This window comes from Lutra lutra, chromosome 10, assembly GCF_902655055.1.
Source record: "Lutra lutra chromosome 10, mLutLut1.2, whole genome shotgun sequence".
In the NCBI taxonomy this organism is placed as follows: Eukaryota; Metazoa; Chordata; class Mammalia; order Carnivora; family Mustelidae; genus Lutra; species Lutra lutra.
This window is the reverse complement of record NC_062287.1, coordinates 481,895-508,098: the sequence shown is the minus strand read 5'-3', so window position 1 is coordinate 508,098 and position 26,204 is coordinate 481,895. Positions and strand designations below refer to the sequence as shown.

Below are 26,204 nucleotides of genomic sequence, written 5' to 3'. Positions count from 1 at the left end.
TTTTGGGGAGGACACAATTGGGCCCATCGTGCTCCACCTTCACGGAAGCCATCCACGCCCAAACTGCCTTCATGTCTCAGTAGACAGCGAGCGGTTCCTGGTCTTCTCACTCCATCTACCGGACAGTAGCCACAGCGCTCTTCGTATCTTTTAAAAATGTACACCACTCCCTTGCTTAAAACCTTTTAGTGGTTCCCCATGGCACTACCATTAAATTCCAAACTCATTTCATTGGCTTTTAAGATGTGCGCGATATATCCCCCAGCTTCAACTCAGGCCACCCCTTCTCACCCGCTATGCCCATCCACAGGGACATCTGTCAGTGCCGGGGACACGCTAAACTCCCGTCTTGGGCCCATGCCTGTGCTGTTTTGCTGAGAACGTTCAAATGCTGACATCTCAGTTCAGATGTTACCTCCTTGGAGGGATCTTCTCAGACTAACCACTCTTTTTAAAGAAATTGTTTTTCTTATTCTTCAAGTGAGCTCTGTGTCCAATGTGGGGTCAAACACGCAATCCCAGGATGAAGAGTCCAGGGCCGCATCCACCAAGCCAGGCCGGTGCCCCTCAGACTAATCACTTGCGATTTATTTTCTAGAAAAACTTTACTTATTTTTCTCACTAGCCTGTGCTTTTTTTTTAGAAGCGGCAATTTTGTGTCTTTTCGTGGTGTCCGCAGGATTAGCACTGTGCCTGGCATCCAGTAGACGTTAGCAGCCCCACTGCCCGATTTTAAGGAACCCTGTAATGTGCCCTCCGCGCCCTAACCCTCGGAGCTTTGCTGCCCTGCTTGACCTTGTCTGATGAAGTCCTTTGAAGCAGCACAACTGTTCTAGTCTATGTTAAGGGAATACAGGGTGACAGTTGATCAAGAATCTGGTTGAATAAAAGTTAATTTATGTTGCTATAGCTGGCTTTCACTTTACTATTTCTCTCACACAGCTTTCTAGTCATGAGAAAGGGCAAGAAAAATAATTTGCAGGTTCCTAGTCTTTGGTAAAGCCCAGGGATTTATTTTTTCCTCTTAAAAAAAAAAAAAAAGAAAACCACAACAAACCAACCCAGCTTGCCTTGTCTGTTGCCTTGACCTTTACCCGTGTGCCAGGTCAGGACAAGGAGGTCAGGGATGGCAGCGGCCGGGCTGCGGGTCCGACGCTGCTAAATGTGGTTTTTACTGTACGACCGCAGACTTCCCATTTGTTCTTTGCTCTGTTCTTTTATCCATTGTCTCTCTCAACTGACGAAGTGGAGAGCAGAGCACTGCGGCTGCCACCAACATCCGTATCCGTGGCCAAGGGAATCACACAGAATAATGCTCCAGCTCATACAGAGACCGAGTGAAATCATAAATACCACTTCACATCCGTCAGACTGAAAAAACTGACAACTGTGAGTCATGACCCCAACAAGACTTGAGGTTTCTTGAGAGCAACTAGGTATTTCTTCGTATATCTCCTTGCACCTAACGCTGTTGTGGGCACCTGGACGGAAACTCTCCAGCGCGTTGAAGTTCTGTCCGACGTGTTCACTGCTGTGTCTGCTGCAAGTGCCTGGGAAGTGCCCAGCATGTAGTAGGCGACCCACTGACACTTGGAGAAAGACGGGTCCTGGCCGGTCCCCTGGATAAGACCCCTGCAGGCAGCTGTTCCGGCCGTCACAGTCAGGTTTTCAAAGCCGCAATGACCAACCGAAGTTGATCGAGCCTGGGGCTGGGACACGAATGACAGGGCAGGACAAGGGATTTCCCCTCCACGACCACAACTTCCTACCACAGTTCCTACTTCTCAGTCCTTGGTACCTCAAAGACTCAACACGTTATAATTCACCCCGTTGCTAACATTTTGGGGGCCGTATTTGATTTTTTTCTGCTGAGCAATCCATTGTCACATACTTCAGGATGCCCGGAAAGGTTTCCCTCGCTAGTAGCTCAGACGGGGCAGCTCTGTGCTTTGACAACTATGATAATCTCTTTGATCTCTGGACTTTGGACTTCTCCCCAATTTGTCACTGCCAGACTCATCTTTCCAGAATAGCGTTTTTGTGATGCTACTGCCCTGCTCAGAAGTCTTTAACAACGGCTCTGCGTCACCATTTCTTAGTTTTGTCCCCACAGCCCCCAGTGACCGGGTCAAGCTGCCTCCTCTGAGTCATTACACACAATTCCTGCCTCGGCCTTCTCAGCCCCTGCTAGCCCCCAAACTACCTGTGATTCATACCTCTGCATGCTCTTTGCTCACGGGACCCCAGTGTCCCACGTTCTCTGGTCTTCAGCCTAAGACACCTTAGACTGGTCCAGATTATACTCTGGTGGGCCTTTTTCCCTTGAGTAACATTCGGAATTTCCGGAGAATGCTCTTGAGTCTCAGGAAACCGCTCTGTTGTCGCTGGTCCCCCAGCTTCCATTTCCACCTGGTGACAGCGGGTTCCGGGGCTGCTGCTGTCCCGTGCCTGGGCTGGGGGTCTAGTCCCACCCGGTGTGGCTCTGTCAGGGTCAGAACAGTGTGTGGGACAGCCTGAGTGTGAGGATGCTCTGGGAACGTCCACCCCACCCCTCCACGGCCACCTTCTCCCTGTCCCCCGGAGAACAGACACCGAGTGTCCATTGAGCGTGAGGCACCGTACCAGGCACAGGGAGCTCGGGGGGCTCAGGGTGAGCCACGACAACCAAGTCCTGTTTTCACGACCCCTTTTGAGCAACTGCAGACAGGCGAGGCGGGCAGACCATCCTGTGTTTGCAAAGTGCTACCACAGAGGTTCTCGGACACACAAGCACGTCCTCTGCGTCCCCAGGGGCCAGAGCAGGGGACTCGCCCCACCGCCCCCCACCTCCTGACCTCCTGTACCCACTCAGCTCAAACCCATAACAACAGAACCTGTGAAAAAGCAACTCTGACCTTAGGGAAGACAATTTCTTACCTTTGTGTGCAGGTAGTTAAGCTCCCGATATTTTCGTGTTTCTTCCCTTGCGAGTAAAAAGAGCCCAAACGCACAGAGGCCAGGGGGCTTGGCGCCATCCTGAGCCCAGTGAGACAACGAATGTATGGGATTCTCACAGGGACCTGTGAAGGAAAGCCCTACTGTCCCCATTTTACAGATGAGGCAAGTCAGGCATGAGACATGACAGTGAGCTCAGTCACACCGCAAGCACGGGCCAGATCGAGAGCCCGGGCCGTCGGGCCGCCCGGCTTCAGAGCCCTCTTGCCCTCAGTGCTGCTGACGGGCACGGTCACGGTCACAGATGGGTCCTGAAAACAACGATCCCAGGACAACGGAGCCACACTCCTCAAAGGCCTCTGAAGCAGAGAAAGGACACTGGCCACCCCACAGGAGCAGTCTCCAGCTCAGGCTGTGGACCTGGACCCCAGGGCCTCCTGCTTCCCACCCCCACGCCCGCCCTCTGCAGGAGCTGACAGCCCACCCACTCCTCCGAGGCAGCCAGGCCAAGGCGCTGCAGACGCAGGCTTGCACAACCCGGCCCCACCAGCCGAGACTGCGGGTTTCCCCAGAGGAAGCAGGACGCTACCTCGCACAGCACTGACTGGCCAAGTGCATGCCTAGGAGAGGGCCCCCAGGCTGCAGGGTCTGCGCGGGATGCAGCAGGGCTGGCGTGTTTAGTTCTTCATTTTATTTCTCATATGGTTTAAGAATACCTACAGATATTAGGAGCGTGTCTGGAAAATACTCGTTCAACCAACATTTAATGTGCCAAGCACTGCGTGGGAAGTGAGGCAAGCTGCCCTGAGCGCCCTACCCCAACTGCCAACAGCTTTCCAGACCAATCCACAGGGACGAGCCCCAGGTTGCCGTCCCTATCCGCACAACAGGTTCCAGGCGTGCCTCCCCCCAGAGCCTCAGCACGGCTGGCCCGCTCTTCCATCACCTTAGATGCATGCCAGTCACGTCTCTCTTCCCTCACTCCCTCTTTCTTTCAAGATTTTAAGGATTCTCTACCTGCAACGTGGGGCTCGAACCCGTAGCCCGAGATCCAGAGCCTGCTCCAAGGACTGAGGCAGCCAGACACCCCTTGTCGTTCTTTCCATTAAAAAATCTTAAGTCACATATTCCTCCTACGAACATAACGAGCGCACAGGAGAATGCAACGTGAGGCGCCTGCTCTCTACTCGTCCACTAACCTGATACCATCAGGAGGGGGCTCTCCCCGCGTGTGGGCGGCTCCTCTCCGAGCCATGCGGGGGGGGGGGGGGGTGAGGGGGCGGACGGCTGCAGCTCTGTTATGTGACGGCAGAGTTGGCGATGACTTTCACAACATTACTTTTTTATTAAGGATCTTAAGTGGGACAAATGAAGCAAAGGAATTGTGAGGCACTTCACAGCCCTAGAGATATAAATCTTTATGCAATAAAGAAGTGTAAGGAAATGAAACTCAGATTTAAAAAGCGAACCGTTCATATTAATGATCAATAGAGCAATCTCAGGTTTCCCGCCACATTTTCAACCCACAACTAACTGGCTTCTAAAACAAAACACATGGAAAATTGAGGACTTATGTGAATCTTAATGCAACAAATATGAACTAGATTTTTAGTTTTTTTAACTTTCTGTAAAAATTCCACAACTGCACTAGTGTCGACTGTGTTCGGGATGGAATTCGGTCCGTACGTTACAGCTCCAGATACACGTACAGGAAGGTACCTTGGTATTCGTTTCCTTCTGCTCCAAGCAGGTTCTCTGTATTTTACTGGAATTAACTTGCAAAGTAAATGTTTACCTATAAATGGGCATTAAATTTAAAAATTGGTATATAAAACAGTATCAAAATAGAGACTCTGAAAGAACAGTGTTAGGACATTTCCCCCACACCGTAAGAGTGGTATAAAACATGAACATGACGCTTGATCGGATCCACAATAAAGTAAGAGAAGGTCTGCTCGTGACTCTCGGTCGAAGGGTAGCACACGCCAGCGGAGTCCTGAAAGAGATAAAGCTACATTATAGATGACTTAGTCTGTGACGACATTTAAGTAATAGCCAACATATTTGACTATTCTGTATTTTCTGCTACAATGTCATGAAACATATATCAAATCTTTGACAGTAATTTAGTAAATAATTGCTATTTTGGGGCGCCTGGGTGGCTCAGTGGGTCAAAGCCTCTGCCTTCGGCTCAGGTCATGATCCCCCAGGGTCCTGGGATCGAGCCCCTCATTGGGCTCTCTGCTCCGCGGAAAGCCTGCTTCCTCCTCCTCTCTCTGCCTGCCTCTCTGCCTACTTGTGACCTCTGTCTGTCAAATAAATAAATAAAATCTTTTTAAAAAATTGCTACTTTAAAATATCTGTTGACGGAACAGTTTACTGTACATACTTACTGTACCACACACATAATTCTTGACCCTAAGGATTTTATAGCCCAAAAGGAAATCTTATCTTTTGTAAAAGTGTTTTTAAAGTGTCATATTGCAAAAATTTCTATTTTGCAATGTTCTTCTATCTTTGCTTTCCTTCAGAATGTGGTCCTTCCCTACTATGAAGGAAGCAATTACGTTTCTCTTGTTTACCAACAAAAAGTGCCCTAGCCCAAGACGGTAGCTGATACCCAATAGATGGTCAATAATATTTGTTAAGTGATTGAATAAAGGAACGGAACTTAGAAACTGCTTCAAATATGCAAATAATCTTTGTAGGGCCCTAGACTTCAAGCATTTAGGGCCTTCTTATTTGCTTGCCACCTGCACTGTGGCTTGGAGCCTAGAGAACCATGTCCGACTCCATCCCACTCGCAGACACGGGTGCGTGAGGACAGTTATCAGCCGCGGACAACAGAAAGGAGGGGGAGAAGTCTGGGTGACTCTCCACAGAAAGCATACCTCACCAACCTTCACTTTTAACAAAGCACTAACGACCCTCGCCTTCTCTCCCAGGCGTAACCTTGAAGGGGCTGTGTCATGGCCGCTGAAACAGCCCTTTGAGTAACAAGCCGTCAACTGATCGCCTGCGAGTCCCCCTCCGCACTTACATATGCCGTGACTTTAAAGACGGAAGAAGTAATTTGTATTTTCTTGGTCTGAGGATTCTTCCGAACACTAAAGTAGGGGGAAAAGGGTACATTTTAAATACAGCAAGCACTGGCACGAGACACTTAAAATACTGGTCTGTGTTAGTACTCGGGTGCTCTTATTCCTACATAACAAACAGATAACGTCCACACAGATGGGTTTGAAACGGATGGCGTCTGCGGCTTCATCCAAGGACGGGGCAAGGTCACCCAGCCGAATGGCAGCAAATGAACCTGGACGGTTGGAAGCGTTGCGCTCTGATGACGAAAGGTCTCCCAGGCCAGAGACAGTTTCTAGAAAATGAGGAGCTGGTAGGAGTGGGATTGGAGTGTAGACAGCCGCACGGGGCAGGTACGAGCACGTGCACTCTGGGTCTAACCACCTCAGAGCATGTGGCAGTTTGGCCCCTGAGTGACCGTTGCACACTGGGCGGCACCAGCCCCCTGGACATCACTTTTCTCCCATGTGACGTGGGCAAGCCACCGTTCCTGTGAGGATTCCCCGAGAACTGAGCGGGATGAAGAGCACTGTTAGATACAGATTATGCACTGTCAAGCGACAGTCATTTTCTCTGTCTCCCCATGGAAGACGGCTGGTGGCATGTGTGGTGGGGGTCGCGCTGGGACATGGGGGATGAGCCACAGCGAGAGACTCAGACGCCTCACAATGTGCCGAACGCCCTTATGTGCTGGACTTCGTGTGAAGGTCGCGCAGCTTGGGGGGCTGGGTTGGCACTATTCTACCAAGTTTATAGACGACAGAACCTGAGAAGTTAAGCAAGGTATTTAAGGCATTTATTTCCGGAAGCACAGTCAGGTGACATGGCGTGCCGTCCTTTTCCCTGCACTCGCTGACACATGGCACGCCTCACGTGGGTCACGTGTAGGTGACACTTAACAGAAGACATCTGTCTTTTTCACTGTAGAGACCCAAGTACTGCTTCTCCTTCTCTACACATGAAGAGTAACAGGGAGGGAGAGATGAGGAGAAGGAAGGGGCGTGGTGTGGAGTGTGAGTGTGCATGTGAGTGTGTGTCAGCTTGTGCCCCTACTGGTGGCCAGATTCCACTCATTTCTGGGTTCAAAGTTCTTAGGCAGTTTTTATCTTGAAAACATTCCATTCAAATTTAAACCCAGGAATCATGGAATTAATTTCCTTGTATCTCTATGACATGGATTGAAGTCACTCTCTTTTTAAAATCAGGCTCCATGCCCAGCGCAGAGCCCGACATGGGGCTTAAATTGGCGACCCTGAGCCGGACACTTGAGTTGAGGTGGAGAGTTCTTCTACGCTCAAGAGACTGAGCTGCCCCAGAGCCCCAATGTCATTTTCTTTTATTTCTCAAATGCTTAACACAGACTGCTTAAAAACCGAAGATTACACTCCAGATTCTGTGCTTACACAGGGGATGGCTGTAACCAGTATGCACAAAACACTGACAGTGTACACAGCTACGTAACACCTGAATCAAAACACAACACAGCTACGGTCAGAACTGATTTTAAGTCTTAACCTGCAGGTGGTTATAGGAGTAAAGACATAAAAATTCACTACGCTGTAAGTACACTAGGGTTTGTCCAATTTACTGTATGCAAATCAGCCCAGTTTAAAACTATTACCCAAAAAGCCCCAAACAATCCCTTATAAAAGTTTATGCTTATCAAATAAACTTAGAAGAAAACTTAGTATTTAACAATCACTCAAACATACCAACACGCACCATAACTGTGTTACTTACAAAAAAGGATCTACGATTTGGACGTTATTAGAAGTTGGTTCCTAACAGAAATAAACGGTATTATTCCATTTTATTTCCTCTGATCCTGTATTACTCTTACTTTAAAGTAGCGCTAAAATAATTTATTTTTTTACAGCTCAAGTAGCGCATCACCTGCCCGATATCGCCTCGCCAACTGGAAGATACCGACCGGGCTCCAGGCTGGGAGGCCCACAGCAGCGCCTCCCCGGCTGTGGGGCTCAGCCCCTCCCTCCAGGCCAGCGAGCTTTCAAGGGTGCGAGAACACTATTTCCCTAGAGTTCTGTTTAAAAGTGTGTTTATACTAATGGTTTAGAAAGAAAATAATGAGCGGTTTCTTAAGATCAGCGATGCTCGTTTCCGAGGCGGGATCCCGCGCTGCCTGCACATGGTGCGGACCCGGCTCGGAGCCGCTCAGTTGGGGGAACAAGAATTCCTCCGTGTCGCCACCGTCGGAAGCCACAGTCCAAGCCCCTCAGTTCAAACCCTGCAATGTCCCCTCTGGGGCAGACGCGCAGTCTAGAAAGCCTCTCCAAAATCTCTGACTGGAGCGTGTGCCTGATACTGGAGGCCGAAAAGGGAAAGGCAGCGCTAGTCACCTCGCAAGCACTTCTGCGCCCACGTTCCAGGAATGGACGGAAACAACTGGTCATCCGCTCTCTAACGAAATGGTTCTCCGGTGCCACCTTATTATTTAGAAGAACCATAATCCTTGAAGAGAAGGCATTTCCCAGGACATTTAACAAGTGTTATTTTATAGGCCACGTAATAACGGAGAAGGGAAAAACATCTTGAGAACGTTTCGAGCCTTCCGTGTGAGCCAGACCGCTAGCGCCCAGCCCTGTGGTGCACCAGTGGCGCTACAGACGTGCAGCTCGACGGGCTTTTCCGGAGGGGACTGGTGGTGACGTTTCTCTGCCGGGACAGGGGAGATGAGGTACAGTCACTACTGTGCGTACAGTTAGAAAGACAGCAGACAGTCTCTAAAAAATGTGAAAACCCCCAAAAGTCAAGGGAAGGAACAGGAGAAAACGAGTCTGTCTTTGGTACAAACAACCTGTTTATTATGTGGCTCAGGATTCTGAAATTACCAATAGCACCTGGAGTTGCCACATCCCTCGGTAAGAGTGGTAGTGACCCAGGCTCTGTCCTCCCCTTAACCAAATGACAAGGCACCTGACCCAAGTCAGCACAGCTCAAGTGAGAAAGGCCACAGGCGGTGCGAGGGGTAAGCAAACTCACAGAGCTCTGAAGGGACTGTGACCCCCTAATCCATCCAACTGCCTGGCGTTGGCACTTCCACCATCTTCAGCCAATATTTATTCTAATCTAAACTTTCTACCAAAGTTGCTTTGGGAAGACAATTCCACATCTCCTCCTCATTCAGCAACAAAACTCGTAAGCATGTTTAAACTCGGATCAAGAGAAATACTTAGTGGTTCTCTAGTAAGAGCAATGCTGTAAATGTGACTTGGGACGTGATGCCTGGGGAGCCAGGGTAGGGACAGGTTGTCCTTCTCTGCACCAGCCTCGGGGGCTCCATCCCATCCAGATCTCCCCAACTGCTCACAGCCACTCTGACAATCTCCCCTTTCGCACTTCTGGGGCATTTATTGCAGTATCAAGAGCTTCAAAGATCTGCCTACACAAAACTGAACACTTGATTTCATAACATTTTTACCTATGAAATATTTTAAACAATTCCTTTATGATATGTTAGTTTCTAATAATCTCCTTAAGGTCAAAGACTGTCTGATGCTCCTCTTGTCTCTCTGGAGCCTGGTTCCGTGCACGAAATTAACACCTGCCCATTGCCTGCTAAAATGATTCTGTGGACTCGATTCCTATTCTTTCCGTAAGATGCTCTGTGTTTTGACTCTTAATTTGACAAGTGGCTGTCCCCCCCACCCCCCAGAGCCGTACGTGTTCTTAGCACCAAGGAGCGTAGGAGTGAGTCACAGATGAGAATCCAGGGAAGGGGACGCTGGGGAAAATGTCAGTTTCTCAAGGTCGTTGGTCTGCATTTATTTCTATTTCAAACACCCCCAGCAGAATCCCCTCCACCACGGAGCAGGGTGGTGAGGAATTCCTCAGTTCGTGTAGCAGTGGAGCCGAGCACGCTGCGGAGGCAGCAGGCTGCATGTGGGTGTGTGCGTGTGTATGCAGCACGAGGCACGCTACAAGGCGGTGCCAGAAGCCAGCTTTGACGTTTTCATGAGCTGCAAATGACAAGGACAGAATATTCAGAATGGAAGTATGTATATGTTTTTCTGAATTCTGTTTCAAACATCACTCTTTTCGCCATCTTTATGTATGAATACAGTCACTTTTTCACAAAAATCAGAGAAAAATTAAAGAAAAAAAATTTCTGCTTCTAAAATCATATCCAGGGACGCCTGGGTGGCTCAGTTGGTTAAGCAGCTGCCTTCGGCTCAGGTCATGATCCCGGCGTCCTAAAATCGAGTCCCACATCGGGCTCTTTGCTTGGCAGGGAGCCTGCTTCTCCCTCTGCCTCTGCCTGCCACTCTGTCTGCCTGTGCTCACTCTCGCTTCTCTCTCTATGACAAATAAATAAATAAAATCTTTAAAAAAAAAATAAAATCATATCCAAAGCACAAAGCAAGACAATGAAATCGTGCAGTTTGCTGTGCAGTCGTCAGGCACACGGAGCACAAGTGACAACTGGGGTGATTATAAGCAACAGTCAAGAGTCCGATGAGAAGCTAATTTTGCTGACTTCCTAGGAAAGTAAAATTTTGTAACTAAACCTGGGACCCTTTGCTTTCACTGTTCCTATTGTTTTAGCCTGTGAAGGTGAAGCAGGGTCTGCATCACTGAAAACCCAACCCAATGAAAGTGGAAACAAATGATTTATAAAGTTTTTACCCCAGTCTGATCTTCAAAAAGAAAAAAGCTCCCCGGCAGGATACCTCAAACGGACTGGGATTTGGACTGACATTGCGGCCAGACGGGAATCCTTCCCCCTCCTGGGAACCACCGTCACTGGTGAGCATCAGCCCCGCACAGGCCCGGGGGCAGGCGCCATGTGGTGGCTGGTCTGCCAGGGATGCAGGGACAGTGGGTGGCCGTGGGAGGGCCCCAGGGCGCCGTGCTCACACAGTCGGGAGCTAATGGGACCCCAGCAGACGCTGGCGAGCCCGCCACCCACGATGTGCCCGCTGCGCTCTGGCCACGTTACCTCACAAGATCTTTGTAGAGGAGCTTTGTGGTCTGCAGATACGGGGGAAGCACGTCCTCGTACTGACAAAGGGCTCCGCCCAGGCAGAGATGTTTGAAAAGACAGAACAGAAACTCCTCTCTGTCGGGTTGGCTGAATATGTCATACTTCTCAGAGTCTTCCACGAGCAGCACCTATGGACGATGATAAAATTCATCTTCACGTAACATGATCTGAGGTTCTAAGTCTTGTTTTCAGAAGTCCCAATTTACTCATTTACAGATAATCTTAGGCCTATTTTAAGAAGCGATCGGAACCATGGAAAGGAGTGATCTGTGAGGCCGGCTCCCGTCCTCCCTCCATCTTCCCCCGACGTCCTGAGGCTCAGTGGAAAGAGTAAAAGGCGATCTAAGCCTTCTCCTCCGCTCTGCTCCTCCGTACTCGTTTCTGTCCTTAGTCCCTGTGCTACTGCGCTGCTAGCGTGGACATGCCAGGAAAGTTCTGGGCAGTCAAGGAGCCCTAAGTAAGTGAACAAGCCTCTCCGTCCTGTAAGGCCTACAGCCTTCACTTCAATCTGGAGGCCACCCCAGTGGTGGCATCCTAATCCCCCTGGAACGTGTGCCTGGCCTCCCCAGCCTGCTCACGCTTGTGCTTCCTGCAACCACCCGTCTACACCGACTCCTGCTCTCTGGAGACCCTGCCAGCTCCTTCAACAAACAGTGGGACTGTGTGAGATGGGGGTGATGTCCTTGTACCGTGGGGCGTGACACAACTGACTCGCTTGTTGACCTGGCAGCTACAAACGAGGGATGAGTGCGCAACACACCATGCTTCTTTCCTCCAATCGTCTACACCGGGGTTTCTGACGAACACGCATCACAAGGTTGCCAGGCAAGAGGCGTTAAAACACAATCAAGTTCGTGGTGCTGTCCATGCACAGTGACTTACCATGAGTTTGTGGAAGCCCATCTCCACCCTGAGAAGACAGGTCCCCGCGTGGGCTCCCGGGTGCCCCCGGCTCGCAGCTACCCAAACATCTGGCTTAACCCGAGTGACAGAGCGCTCAGGAATGATGAAGCCACACACTCCTTAGGGACCGCTCTCCTCACTGAACTGATGGGGCCGCATAATCTGAAGATACAGGAGCGCGAGGACTCTGGGGACATGGGGAACAGCAGTGCCCGTGCTGGCTGCTCTGCCCCTCCCCATGAGCACAGCCGGCAGCTGCAGGGCCCTCGGAGGGTAGGCCACTGGTGCTGAAGGAGCCAGGCTGTGTCCCCCTCCCACCCCCCCACCCCGCCACGGGGAAGCACGTGGTTGTCTGGCAAGGGGACACGGGCGCTGCGGCTGTCAGGCTCAGCCTAACGCTGGAGGCCTGCGTTCGTGTTCTTCAGCCAGGGCGCAGCCAGGTCACACCCTCGCCCATGGCCGACGAGCAAGGAACTGGGCAGCCGCAGAGAGGGGCGACAGGCCGGAGAGCAGAGTCTGGCACAGCCTGAACATGGGGCGGCTCCTGGAGAGGCCGAAGACAGACGTGCGGCGCAGGGAGAGGCCGTGGCCTCGAGGCTCCCCAGAGCGGGGGCAGGTGCCTGGACTCCGAGGGGCGCGTGCCCAGGCAGAGCCCCAGGAGCAGACACCCAGGAGCAGACACCCGTGGGGCCCCAAGGAAGCAGAGCCGGACGGGACATGCGACCCCACCGAGAGGCACGTCCCGGGCCGCGGTAGAAAGAGGAGAAACCAGCAGCAGAGGCTGGTTTAAAAAAAAAAAAAAAAAAGCCCTGGGGTGCTGGGTGGCTCAGTGGGTTGAGCCTCTGCCTTCAGCTCAGGTCATGATCTCAGGGTCCTGGGATGGAGCCCCGCATCGGGCTCTCTGCTCAGGGGGGAGCCTGCTTCCCTTCCTGCCTCTCTGCTTGCCTCTCTGCCTACTTGTGATCTCTGTCAAATAAACAAAATCTTAAAAAAAAAAACAACCCTAATTTTTAACCACTTTGTAGTCTTTCTTCAAATTAAAATAACGATGACAATAATACGTTTCATCTTAACATTTCACACTTTTAAAAAAGTGCATTTAAATGCTTTCTCAACTCATTATCTCAATAATTTCAGAAAGAAGATAGAGTGGGCAGTTGTTTTTTTTTTAAATTTATTTAAGTACTCTCTATGCCCAACGCGGGGCTCATACCCATGAGCTTGAGATCAAGAGTCACAGGCTCTTCTCACTGAGCCAGCCAGGCGCTCCAAATGGGCATTTTTAAAAAGACTTATTCACTGTGGGGAGAGAGGCAGAGGGAGAATCTTGAGACTGCACTGAGCATGAAGCATGATGCGGGGCTCGATCTCACAGCCCTGGGACCAGCACCTGAGTGGCACCAAGAGTCAGACTAACCCACTAGCCTAATGCGCTGCGCCACCCAGAAGCCCCATCTCCCCTGCCTGGGCATTTTAATACTGTGTGGTGCAGACAGGATCTTCCGGCTCTAGATAGTGAGTGATTTGCCTAATGTTGCTACTATCTGATGAATAATAACTCAGGAATTAGGTAAATAATCTAGGTCTTCTGATTCAAGTTCAGTACACCTCTCACTAAAACAGAAATGAGTTAATCAAATGGCTTTTTTGATCTCACCAGTGAGATCAAAGGATTAGTACTACAGGGATGTCTTTACACGTTCATGTGATACGTTAGGAGCCCCCTATTGAGGGGATCTCTTGACCCCAGCACCACTGACATGTCGGGTCTGAGAAGTCACCGTGGGGGCCGTCCTGCACCTTGTACGGCGTCTAGCAGCATCTCTGGCCTGTACGCATAAAAGTCAGTAGCATCCAGGGGCGCCTGGGTGGCTCAGTGGGTTAAGCCGCTGCCTTCGGCTCAGGTCATGATCCCAGGTCCTGGGTTCAAGCCCCACATCGGGCTTTCTGCTCAGCAGGGAGCCTGCTTCCTCCTCTCTCTCTGCCTGCCTCTCTGCCTACTTGTGATTTCTCTCTGTCAAATAAATAAATAAAATCTTTAAAAAAAAAAAAAGTCAGTAGCATCCGGTTGAAAACTGAAATATACAAATAATTAAGTCGATAGGAAAAGTCCCACGAATGCCTTGCTGATCATTATTGTTGAAAAGAGATTATGTATTTTAGGCAGGCAAAAGTTTTTGACATTAAGCATTTCCTGAAATAAAATTCCATTAGTGAAATTTAAAAAATCTATACTTACTTTTCGTAACTCATCAGAAACAGGAAAGGGATCACAAAAAGAGTCCAAACATTTAACAATATGTCCATTGTCTCGTACAATATTTTCATCATACAACCGGTTAAAAAATGACATGGAAAGCTGTGTACAAGGAACATTTATAGCTTCAATTTTTTTCACTTCAGTTCCTGAAAAATATTATTTTATAGAGATATAAAAATTAGTTTAGTATTCTAAGTTATTCCCAAAATAAGTACCACCATGCAGAAATTCTAAGTAGCCAAATATGACATATATCCTGATATATTTAAAAGTTTAGGGATTTTATTAAGTCCTAATTTTGTAGTTTGTTCATTTTGACTAATCATTAAAAGTCTGTAACAAAATTTCAGTATTTCCGGCCTGCGTGAAGGACATGTAAATTAGAAACACATGAGCATGAGATACAGGTTTTGGGTACGTGTTCTTACATCACTTTCAAGCCATAGGTCAGATTGTGAAATGAGTTTGCATTTGTATTATGTTCAATGCCTTATAATTCACATTACAAAAACTTTAATTAATTAAAGTAACGGGTGTTTCTAAAGTCCTGAGGTCTGGAAATTTTTTCTCTTCATTTAAAAATTTCTCCCTTGTGATCTCATTTACAGCATTTATTATGAAAACTAGCTTTTCCCAGTCAAGGTAAGCTTCAGACCAGGCCCTGATGGAGTCATCACAAGGCTGGAACTAGAGAAATCTGCAACCACAGTGTTTTGTCTATTTTCCCTTGTAGCTATAGTTCTCCCCCTCCACACCTTCCCCCACCCCAAGCCGATTTCCTGAATGTGTCCTTTAGGAACGGATTTTCCATTATTAGAGGTTCTTCTAAATTACAGAAAGACACAGAGATTAAAAAGAATATTTTTATTATCGTCTCAGTGAATCAATTTTTCTCTCTTTTTTTAAAGATTTTATTTATTTATTTGACAGACGGAGATCACAAGTAGGCAGAGAGGCCGGCAGAGACAGAGGAAGGGAAGCAGGCCCCCTGCTGAGCAGAGAGCCAGATGCAGGGCTGGATCCCAGGACGTGAGATCATGACCTGAGCCGAAGGCAGAGGCTTAACCCACTGAGCCACCCAGGCGCCCCAATTTTTCTGTCTTTCATGTGCGAGTGCACACGCCCTCAGCTGAAAAGGGGTGGTGATGTTCTTTGCAGGTGCTCCCTAGAACAGCATACCTTGGTGGGGGAGCCCTCCGTCTTCCCTTTCCCTGACTCACGTGCTTCGTCTCCGACGCAAGGAGGAGCTGGAGCTTGAGAAGAGTAGCGCTGGCGAGTATCGCATTTCCTCCTTGGCTGTCCACCCAGAGTCCGGCCAGGACCTGCTGCCTCACTCCAGTCCTGAGCCGGGCTTGTGGGAGGCATGATGGGTGTCTGGAGACAGGAACTGTGTCTGAGCAGGAGTGCGTGGATCCAGTCTTCAGAGACCGGCTGGGGGCCAGCGGAGGAGGGGTTGACATTGGGCAAGAGGCCATGTTCATAAACATGCCCTAGCTCTGATGGGGCGAGTGGCAGGAGGACTTGGACGGCGAGAAACGTCATTAAATTCAAACCACTTGATCAGAAGCATAGAAAGAGCATTTGCTATGGACTGAATTATATCCTCCAAAAACATATTGTAGTCCTAACTCCCGAGCGCAACGGTATTTTGAGATGGGGGCTTTGGGTGGGGTCCGAGCGTCATCAACTGAATTTTGAAGGGATACCCATTCAGTCCACAGCATTCCGCCTCTCCCCCCGCCCCTGCCAACTCATGTGTTTCTCACATGCAAAACGCACTTATCCTAACAGCCCCCAAAGTCTCACCTCATTCTAGCACCAAGCCTAAAGTCCAGAGTCCAAAGTCTCCCCTACAGATCCCCTCAATCAGATATGGGCAAGACTGGATGGTCAGTCATCCCAGTGCAAAATTCCTCTGCAGCTAGGAACCTGCGAAACCAGACAAGTTACATGCTTCAAAATACGACAGGGAGACAAGGAACAGACACGTCCATTCCAAAGAGGAGAAGCAGAAAAAAAGGGGGTGATGGTCCCAAGCAAGCCCAAAACCTGGCAAGGGAAATTTCCTGACGTTTTTCAGCCTCAAGAATACTCTCCTTTGGTTCAATGCTCTGCCCTCCCGACCTGCTGGGGACGGTGGCTCAGCCTCTGAGGTGTCCCCTTCCGCGTGTTCCTGACACGGAGGCTGGCCCTGAGGACCTGAGCTGCCTTTCAGCCCTTCTGTGCTCCTGAAGAACAGCCGTGTCTGCAGCCCAGGGGCTCCCTGGTCTGGTCCCATAGGATCTATGGTCTGTCCCGTCCCTCACACTGGCAGCGTCTTTGCGGGCACCACCCCACCCCGAACCCGGGCTTCTGCTGGAGTGGCTGGGTGAGTCCCAGTTACGTGCACTCTCTCCACGTCACACAGTCATCCAGGTGCCTCTGTTCTTTCCAGACAAATCCCTCTCTCTCTCTTTTTTAACACTATGAAAAGGCTGAGGATATTCCAAATCTTCAAGCTCTGGGTCCTCCTTAACAATTCCTTCTTCAACCCATCTTTTTCCTTTCTTGCTTTATTATAAACATCCAGGAAGAACCAGGCAGCTCCCACATCACCTGGTTTAGAGATCTCAGCTAAACACACAATTTTATCACTTCCAAGTTCTACCTTCCGCAAAACACTACATCATCATCCAGCCAAGGTCTCTACCATTCCATGGGCTGTCTTTCCTCCTGCTTCTGATACGAGGTCCTCATTCCTGCTCGACACCTCACCGGGATCAAGCTTCCCATCATATATCTGGGCTGGGAGGCACTCAAAGCCTCCCAACCGGTTCCCACTGCACACTTTCAAATAATCATCTTCCAAAGGCCTCATCTCCAAATACTGTAATACTGGGGGTTAGAGCTTAACACAAGAATTTGGAGGGGATGTAATTCAGCCCATAGCACATGCTATGGAATACACAGGAATACACAGGAATACAGTAAACTTCCATCTCCAGCATTTGCAAGATCCGTATTGCACTGCTAGGATCACACACGAAGTGAAGAACATACTTTTCCCCTTGATACCAGCATTAACATACACAGGGGGTTTCCTATTTATTTTTTGCTTTTCTGACAGTGCTTGTCTCAAACCTGAAATGGCAGAGGCAGGAGAGCGCAGAGGTCAGGGTCTGGAAGTCTGGGGCCTGGATCTCTCAGCTCTGCTGAGCCCAGCCAGCCTTAAGACGGTGCCAGTGACTGAGCTTCCAAATCTGACCCTGTGTTGGTGAAACAGGGATTTATAATAACAATAACGCCTCTCAGACTTGTTTTGGGAATTAAAGGAGGAGCGACTGTGACACCCTTCACTGAGCACAGAGGACGCGTCCGTTATGCGTCAGCTGGCAAAGGGCTCAGCGTGTCCGTGAGCAGAGGGCCATGGCCGCTGGCGGAGGGGACGCAGCGGCCCCAGCAGCCCCAGCAGCAGCAGGCCAGGCACCAGAGCCGGCTGGGACGCTCTCCAAAGCGGTTTGCCCGCTAGAAGAATGTCTGCTCTCTCACGTTGAAAAGGTGTTTATTTTGCTTCTAAAGGCCCGCAGAGGAAAAAGAGGGAAGACGGTCAATAATTCAGACAAAGAGAAGCTGGCAGAAGGTCCAGAAGGTCCCTTGCAAACGCCTGGAGACTTCTGCCTCGGACTTGGAACGTTGCGTCCCTGGCCCCTTGCCGGAGGCCCTCTAATTGGTTCTGCCGCGTGCATGTGGAATTTCAGAAGCGCTCTGTCGCAGGGCCTTTGCTAAACCCCAGGACCAAAGTCGGTACTGTCTCACTGCTCTGTGAAGGGTCTACCAATTCAAGGGAAGGTTGACTTTTTTCTAAACGAAGCTTATTTTATAAAGGAATTGACTGAAGTTATGCCAAACACGTTTTATAAACACTGTGACATGTGCCTCTGATGATTTCTTTTTGAAGATTCTGAACTGGTGGGTACATCTGCTTGGATAGTTTAACTGTGTAATACTCTTAAGATCACACTGTACCAGCTTTTTCCTTTATAAATTTTGCAGTGGTCTTTAGCCAAAAGCAATAAAATGTGACCCACGAATTCTGACATCATGAACTATTGGTCACCTTGGTCTTGACTAATACTTTAAGTAATTTTTGTGTAATACTTGAATTCTGTGAACACGCAATATACGAATTTACCAAAACAACCCATCTCATTTAAAATCCACTTACGTTTTTCTTGAGCACAGAGCCACATTACTAACCAGATTTTCTTCCTAAAAGGAACAACAATTTGTTCTATTGTTAAAACACTTCAATCTAAAATTTGAAATATACTGTTCATGTTTTTGTTTTTAGAATAGCCTTTTTTATTAACTCCGGTTAATTCCTTGGCCTGAGAGCTATTTAAGAGATTTGAATGTTACTAAGTGTTTGGGTAATTTGACGATGACGATGACGCAGAGCTCGATCTCCAGACCCGGAGATTGTGACCTGAGCCCAAATCTAGAGTTGGACATTCAACCGACTCAGCCGCCCAGGCACCCCTGCGTGATTTTCTTTAAAGATCTCTAGCTACGTTTCAAGGTACTATGAAATTATTACATATATAAAATTCTCTTTGTGAGAATTTAAGGCTGTCTTCTGTGGCTTTATGTATTACTTTAGGAATGCTTCGTGGCAGCTGCTTCCTCGGTCCCCAAAGACGGGGCGGCGGCACCCTCACATCAGTAGAATCTTCCATGATGCCCTTGTCCTCTTGCTGGTGAACTACTGCACTGGTCTGTCCATGTCGGCCAGTTTCCGGAGTTCCCCTTACCGTTCCCTGCATCTCGCAGGGTCCACAGAAGGCACAAGAACTACTTCCCCAGTGAATGCAAAGAGAGAATGAGACTTGTGTGTCAGGCCAGGACAGGAGCAAGGACTCTCTGGAGACCCTGATGTGAGCAAACCAGCCCGTCATTACTTGCAGTGTGGATGCGGATAATGAAATGCCTGAGCAAAACTGTGTCACAATAATAAAACGTCATCTGAAAAGATGACGGTAAGTTTTATTTACCCAATGTGATCCACTGTCCAGAAGAATCTGAAAGTAACTTCAAATTGGGAATAACATTTGGGTCTTTGAAGAAAGCCTGAAAGACAAATTGAGGGAAGCCAGTTAGGTAATTTATTATGAACAGTAGCAAGAATTAACTTCTAAAATAACTATAATAAAATCTCATTTAAGTCAAATTGGGGAGGACAATTTTAAATGGGTAAAATGTCTAATAAATCTTTTATAAAGAAACGAAGTTTTGTTAACTTCAGGTTGTTATCTTCAAGTATGAACAACGCTGTATGTCCAAGTACGGATATCTTTGGGACTTAATAAATAGAAACTAACGATTTCCAGTGAAAAGCAGGAGGTTATATATATTTCTTCAATCTTCAATTTTGTTTTCCCAGGTAATTTAGGAATCGCCACTCCCACGCCCCCAACTACAGCTACATCTAAAAGTCTTCAGCAACTGAATTCTACCCAAGGGACACACAGAAGAGTGACAGCTTTGACCTTCTAACCTCATCAGACCATCCCTGCTTCTGACTCTGGTCACACCGAGCCTCGAGCCTCTCTACTTTCCTCGAATGGGATGTCCCTTCCTTTCTCACAGACTTTAAACTTGCTAATTTCTCCCCTTTAAGAAAGAGTCTTTTTAGTGTCGTGCTGGAACCAAGTCAGGACAGCCTGCGTGCTCACCTTTTAGGAGTGTTTGTTTGCTGGTTTTTAAGCCATTGACCTTGTAGGTCTAGTCACAAATTTCAATCTTAATGTAATGCAGATTTAAATGGGTGAGTATTTTGGTTTAATGCAGCAGGAAGACACTACAGAGATTTAAGCAAGGAAAGCTTGATCCGTCCTGTTTTTCACAGCTCATTCTGGCAGCAGTGTGAAGAATGACCTGAAGGGCTACGAGGAGAATAGTGCAGAGGGAAGGTACTGCTGAGACCCACGAAGGTCTGATGCTCCGTGAGTCAAGAGGACGGAAGGGGGTAGGGAGGTGGAGAAGGGAGTGGACTCGGTGACAGTACAGGAGGGCGGGGCAAAGAGAGGAGGAGGAACCACAGATGACCCAGCAATTTTTTCATGAATGTCATTTCCAGGCAGAAGGAATGTTATTTAATGAGAAAGGGAACAGTGAAGAGGACCAAGTGGGCAGCATGAAGATTAATGACATCAGTGTGAACGCCGACATTGCACAAGGCAGAAATTCCTCTTTCAATGGCATTGACAGTCTAGCAGTGGAGGGATAAAGGTAAACACTTCACAGGTATCATATATGGCCACTTACAAAAATATAACTTTCCCCCAAAACTACTTCTCAGCAAAAAAAAGCAAGTTGTCTTATAACATTATAAAGCCTTACAAGCTAAAGAACATTTGTGCAATTAACTTAATTTGTGTAATATATATTTTGAAAAGAAACAACCTGGATTAAGTTCAATTAATACTGGTTTTGAATGTTTTTTAGACGTCTTCTGGAAAAATCAGTAAAAGGGAAATTTAATTCAGATTTAGTAATTATTCCTAGGGGGAAAGAATATCAACTCAATCTTTTTAGTATCGACTTAAACCTGAATTGTATAGGCCATTGTAATGGAAGCTGTGTAAGGGAGCTGTCGTGAAATGACCCAAAGCCAAGGCAGGTGGGTCTTTCTAAAGACCCCCCAAATAAAGCAACATGATAGCTGTTATGTTGTTGGGGCTAATTATGCACCTAAAGAATAAAACACCAATAAAACACCAAAAAGCCCTGCCCTAATATATGTAAATGACGTCTTCGGTTTGTTACAGAATTTCCAGGGAGGCTCCAGACGGGACTGTGTCAACTCCAGGGAAGCTGCAGTGCTCCGGAAATACAGTAGATGGCGCCACACAAGTCACACTGGTAATGAAGACACGGACGGCCAAGTGCGTGTAGACATTAGAATAAACTTGTTTTGTAAGATGTGACACTGGGAAAAGTATTTCGAAATTAATATATTCTTTTATATAACATAGATTTTTCAGTGTACATCCATCATATGCCACCCATACGGAATGGAGTAGAATCTTGACTCTGTTATCTGTCCCGCAGATTGTTGGCTTCTCAGCCAACATCCATTCTCTTCGTCCTTAAGGAACCCAATTTTATATGGGACAGCACTGTGCTCAGCTCGAGGCCTGCCCTCCCAGCCCCTGTGGCCCAAGGCCATTAAGTGTGAGCAGACCTTGAGAAAGCTGTCTAACTCGCTTCCCTGCTGTATGTGCAAGAGTCTCCTCCCCACCCTTCGTCCACGGGGAGAACGCCACACGGCACACTGAGCCTGGACCTCTCTCTTGAGACTCAAAGCAGGATCTTAGATTCCACAATCCAGGGTATTGCCACTTCGTGCATTTCAAGATCAGAATGCCTGAAGCTGAACTCAGTTTTCTTGTTTATTCTTTGCATGTTCTGTGGCTTTAATGGCATCATCTACCACCCCAGTCAGCTCAATCAGAAACGTGTTCATCCTCTGCAACCCCCTCTCCCCCACCTTATCCTCAATATCCTGAGTCCTTGAATACTGCCTTCCTCCGAAGCAGCTCTCCAGGCCATCCCTGTGCTGCTGTCATGCTCTACTGTCTGCAGGAGAAGTTGCCAGGCCGGCCTCACGGCTGCCAGACTCAGTGCTAACAAGCTACCCTCCACAGCTCTGCTGAGGTGACGGCAGGATTGTGAGTGTTACTGGCTTCCGGAAAACCTCGCGGCAACTCCTTGTTAGCCAGATAAAGCCCACACTCCTCCGCGCGGCATAGGTCATCTAACGTACCCTCCCACCCATCTCCCATTATCCCCCATATTGTCCACCTAACAAACTCCTATCTCTCAGGGCCCATCTCGAGGAGCTTGTCTTTTGTGAACCCTCCTCTGAGTGCCTCCATGGAAACCAAACCAAACCAAATCCAAGACGGCCTTCTCTTTTGTGCCACCAGGGAGTCTGCATCCTGGCCTGGGCCACGGGCCACCTGCCTTCTCGCTCTCAGCACCAGCCTGGACCGCTTCCCTCTCTTGCATGCGGTCTTCTTCCTCCATCCAGATCCAGAGACCACGGAAATGCTAGTGGAGGGAACGATTCCTTCCTTCCTTCCAGCTTTTTACTCTCTCACAAATGAACTTTGGGAACCTAAATTTGTTTTTTTAAAGATTTTATTTATTTATTTGACACACAGAGATCACAAGTAGGCAGAGAGGCAGGCACAGAAAGAGGGGGAAGCAGACTCCCCACTGAGCAGTGCCCGATGCGGGGCTCGATCCCAGGACACGGAGATCATGACCCGAGCCAAGGGCAGAGGCTTCACCAACTGAGCCACCCAGGCGTCCCCATAAATTTGTTTTTAAAATTGAAAGGGAACATTTTAAATCTGGAACTCTAGGTTTAAGCAATACCCTTTGTTCAGTTAGGAGCGTTTGTAGTAGAAATGACATGGAAGCTTGCGTCACAAGGCCTCTGGGTCTTACCATTTGCTGTGCATTCCTGCACAAATTATTCAACCATTTTGAGCCTCCGTTTTCTAAGCTGAAAAATGGGGGTCAAAACCCCAAGTTTACTAGACTGTTGTAAAGATTAGTGACAAATGTCTAAGAGGCGCTGAAACTCAATCTGGCACCACGAGTCACTACTGCTCCAGAGAAACACTTTGTGGGGCGCCTGGGGGGCTCTACCAGTTAGATGTCTGCCTTCGGCTCAGGTCATGATCCCGTGGTCCTGGGATATGGTCCTGGGATGCAGTCCAGTGCTGTGGGCTCCCTGTTCAGCGGGGAGTCTGCCTCTGCCTCTCCTTCTGCCCCTCCCCTCTCCTTGTGCTTATGCACTCACCCTCTCTCTCAACTAAGAGCTTAAAAAAAAAAAGTAAAAACACTTTGTAAGGTAGTAAACAAATATTAATAATATTACTTATTATGAGCCAAGCATTTTGCTGAATATATTACTTCCTTTAATCTTTTTTTTTTTTTTAAAGATTTGATTTTTTAAGTCCTCTCTATGCCCAGCATGGGGCTTGAACTCACAGCCCTGATATCAAGCACATCCTACCACCTGACCCAGCCAGGTACCCCAGTCTCCTTTAATTTTCTTTATAAGCCATCAGACACTCAGCATTATTTTCATACTCAAAAGTATTTATGTGCCAAGCACTGGGATCATTTTGCAGAACAGCAAACGGAAGCTCAGGTGGTGAAGGGACATGCCCGGTGTCACAGAGCTAGGCTGTGGCAGTGGTGGGATCTGAACAGACAGCCAGAGGCCAAATCAGGGGAGGATCTGGGTTTCCTCTGGCCCTAAGTTTATACAGCTTTAGGAACTCTCAGAAAACAAAGGTGTCTATCTTGGGAAATGTTCAGAAACACAGGACTATGGGACATACTGCTAGATCCGAGTTCCGTGGAAAGGCCTTCCTGGCCAGCAAGGGGGCCCGAGGGTTCATGAGCTTCAGGGCGGATTCCCTCCCGGTCCACAGTCTGAGCCACTATGCTCCCTGGCCTCCAATTCAGTGATGTGAGTAAAAATAATGTTTCTCTAGGTACATTTCTTTGAACTGAAATATGGGGATATTTATAAATAAACATGAAGATTCTGAAATTTAGAAAAAAATAGCCTGGTATGAAAATCTGTTGTGCTTTATGGATAAATTTTGAATCTGTTGAAGAATTCTGTGTCTGTTGAACAACCCTAATTTGTTTTATGCCTTTCTTCATGAAGTTTTTCCTGACGCCAATGCCCCTCCATTAGGTGATGCTTCTGTGTGGAAGGCACCTTGTGTCCTCCACTGTAGCAATTATTTTACTGTGTTGCAGAGAATTTCTCACATTTCCAGCTTCAGTGCCTTGCAAGTTGGGACCAGGTCTCTCTGTCTTCTCAACATCCTCCAGAAGGGAACTAGTTAAGCATTCGACAAACGTTTATTGAATAGATGATTCATAAGGAAATTTCTGTAGCACTTGAACTCAGTGAATTACAGTCCTGATTTTAAAGATCTCTATCAATTTGAAAGCCAGTGCTGGTATGAATGAAAAATCTAACGATAACTCGAGAAATGTCACACGGTCATAACAAAATTATGTTATCTTACTGTTATAATAGTATCTTCAGGAAAGGGAAAGACGTTTGACCACCTTACCCTGTATCAAGGGTTGAGAAGCGCCCGTCCCCACCCCCATCTCTGTCCTCGCTGGAGCCTCAGAACGAGGCTGTACTTATTTTTTTTTTTTTTAAGATTTTTTAAAAAAACTCATTTATTTGACAGACATATCACAAGTAGGCAGAGAGGCAGGCAGAGAGAGAGAGCGGGGAAGCAGGCTCCCCGCCGAGCAGGGAGCCCGATGTGGGGCTCGATTCCAGGACCCTGAGATCATGACCTGAGCCAGAGGTAGAGGCTTAACCCACTGTGCCACCCAGGCACCGACTAGACTGTCCTTATTTGGAAAGAGATTACACTGGGCAGGGTGGTCCTTCCCCCAGCCCGTGGCCAATCCTGCGCAAAGAGCAGAGGGGCCCGGACACCTGGAGGGACCACAGGGAGCAGCAGCCCCTGCAGCGGGTGGGAGGAGGACCGCCCCCACGGACACCTGGATCCGGCACCTGCCGGACAAGCACCCCTGCTCGCTCTGCGGCCCTCACCCGGCCCAGGTGGACTGCAGGCCCCCCCTCCTCCCCACGCGCACGCGCGCGGTAGACTACCTGCTGTCGGTGCCCGGCTGTGCGCGCACACCCCCCAACGCCCCCACCGCGCACCGCAGCCCCCGCAGCCCCCCGTGCAGCGCGGACGGAGCACCCTGTCCCGTGTGCCTGCGGGTCTAACGACGGCACCCGAACTCCTGCGGTCGGGCAGCTCCCCTTCCCCACGCGGTCGCCTCTGTCGGCCTGCCAGGGGGGCGGGGAGTACCCCCGCGGTGAGCTCCCCCGTGTCCCGCCGGGGCCCGGCCGCCCAGGGCCCCCTACCCTCACACCAACCATGACGAAGTCATCCTTGCGGTATGCCTGGAACGTCTGGTCGAAGCCGAACGCCTGCGCCGCCACTCTGCCCAGCATGGACCTGCAGGGGAGGGGGCAGTCAGCGCGGGCGCGGGCGGTGAGAGGGGCCAGACCGGGGCGTGGTCAGAGGGGGCGGGGACTGTCAGCGCGGGGGCGGGGTCAGTTGGGGGAGGGGCCAGCAAGCGCTCGGGTCCGGGTAGAGGGTCATTGTGGGTGCGGGGCGGGAGGGGGCGGGAGAGGGCGGGAGGATGCGGGGGCCCAGCACGCGGCCGGGCCGGAGCCCGAGCGGAAGGATGGGGGTGGGATGGGGGGTGGTCAGCGCGGAGCGAGAGGGGCTGGATCAGCGTGAGGCGGTGCGAAGGGAAGGGCCGGAGCGGGAAGGGGCGGGATCAGCCTGGGGGAGGGGGCGGGCGGGCGCGGGGCGGGAGGGGGCGGGAACAGGCCGGGGCCAGCGCGCGGCGGGATCCTGAGCCGGAGCGGAGGGATGGGGGTTCAGGGGAGTTAGCGCGGGGCGGGGCGAGGAGACAGGTCAGCGCGGGGCCGTCGGCGAGGCGCGCTCCCGGCACGCCCCCCGGCTCCCCATCCCCGCGGAGGCGGCGCTGCGCACGGTTCGGACCCCGCCGCCGGGCAGGGGCTCGCCCAGCCCTGCCCTCGGCCTCTCACCACTGGCGGAGCCGGCTGGTGGTCTCCGGGGTGCTCAGACACTGGAAGGTCTTCTGAGGCAGGAATCTGAAGTAGTAGCCGCCCAAGTCCCCCGGCTCCCCGGCCGCCATCGCCCCCTTCGCTCAGCGGAAGTGGGGCCCGTTTCCTAGGAGACGAGGAGGCCAGGCGTCGCCTCGTGAGGCAGGGGGCGGGGCCACGCGGATCCTGGGGCAGGGAAGGCGCGGCGGGGAGGGGGTGGGGGAGTGACGGGGTGGAGGAGTGGGGGAGTGGGGGCGGGGTCACGGCACTGCTCCGGCGCAGGTCGTCAGGTTCGCGGTGGGGGCGGGGCCGCACGGAGGAGGCCGGGAACGTGGTGGGGG

The 26,204-nt window shown here is 49.8% G+C and overlaps 1 protein-coding gene and 1 long non-coding RNA gene across 3 annotated transcripts; one reads left to right on the top strand and one right to left on the bottom strand.

The window, feature by feature from the left end:
• Positions 1–4,224: 4,224 nt before the first annotated feature.
• Positions 4,225–26,020, bottom strand: CFAP300 (cilia and flagella associated protein 300). Of its 2 annotated transcripts, XM_047747271.1 has the most exons (9): positions 25,846–26,020; positions 25,162–25,243; positions 19,209–19,283; positions 15,398–15,620; positions 14,833–14,874; positions 14,157–14,323; positions 10,970–11,142; positions 5,975–6,041; positions 4,225–4,930 (listed from the first exon to the last, which is right to left on the bottom strand). In XM_047747271.1, exons 1-9 carry the CDS (start codon positions 25,953–25,955, stop codon positions 4,802–4,804), a joined length of 1,068 nt encoding a protein of 355 aa, XP_047603227.1. In that variant the 5' UTR covers positions 25,956–26,020; the 3' UTR covers positions 4,225–4,801. The 2 variants fall into 2 exon arrangements, with proteins under 2 accessions (XP_047603227.1, XP_047603226.1); XM_047747270.1 differs by lacking the exons at positions 14,833–14,874; positions 15,398–15,620 and having other exon boundaries at positions 19,208–19,283; positions 25,846–26,010.
• Positions 18,866–20,158, top strand: LOC125110230 (uncharacterized). Its single transcript, XR_007130529.1, has 3 exons — positions 18,866–19,192; positions 19,597–19,980; positions 20,062–20,158. It is a non-coding gene; the product is annotated as an uncharacterized LOC125110230 (long non-coding RNA).
• Positions 26,021–26,204: the final 184 nt, after the last annotated feature.

What these genes read in the sequence shown, in the direction of transcription:
- CFAP300 (XM_047747271.1), bottom strand. Translation starts at nt 25,955, where the DNA reads ATGGCGGCCGGGGAGCCGGGGGACTTGGGCGGCTACTACTTCAGATTC. An exon ending in ACCAGCCGGCTCCGCCAGTG is followed by an intron (nt 25,244 to 25,845) that starts GTGAGAGGCCGA and finishes CCTCCCCTGCAG; the next exon opens with GTCCATGCTGGGCAGAGTGG. An exon ending in GCAAGGATGACTTCGTCATG is followed by an intron (nt 19,284 to 25,161) that starts GTTGGTGTGAGG and finishes TTTGTCTTTCAG; the next exon opens with GCTTTCTTCAAAGACCCAAA.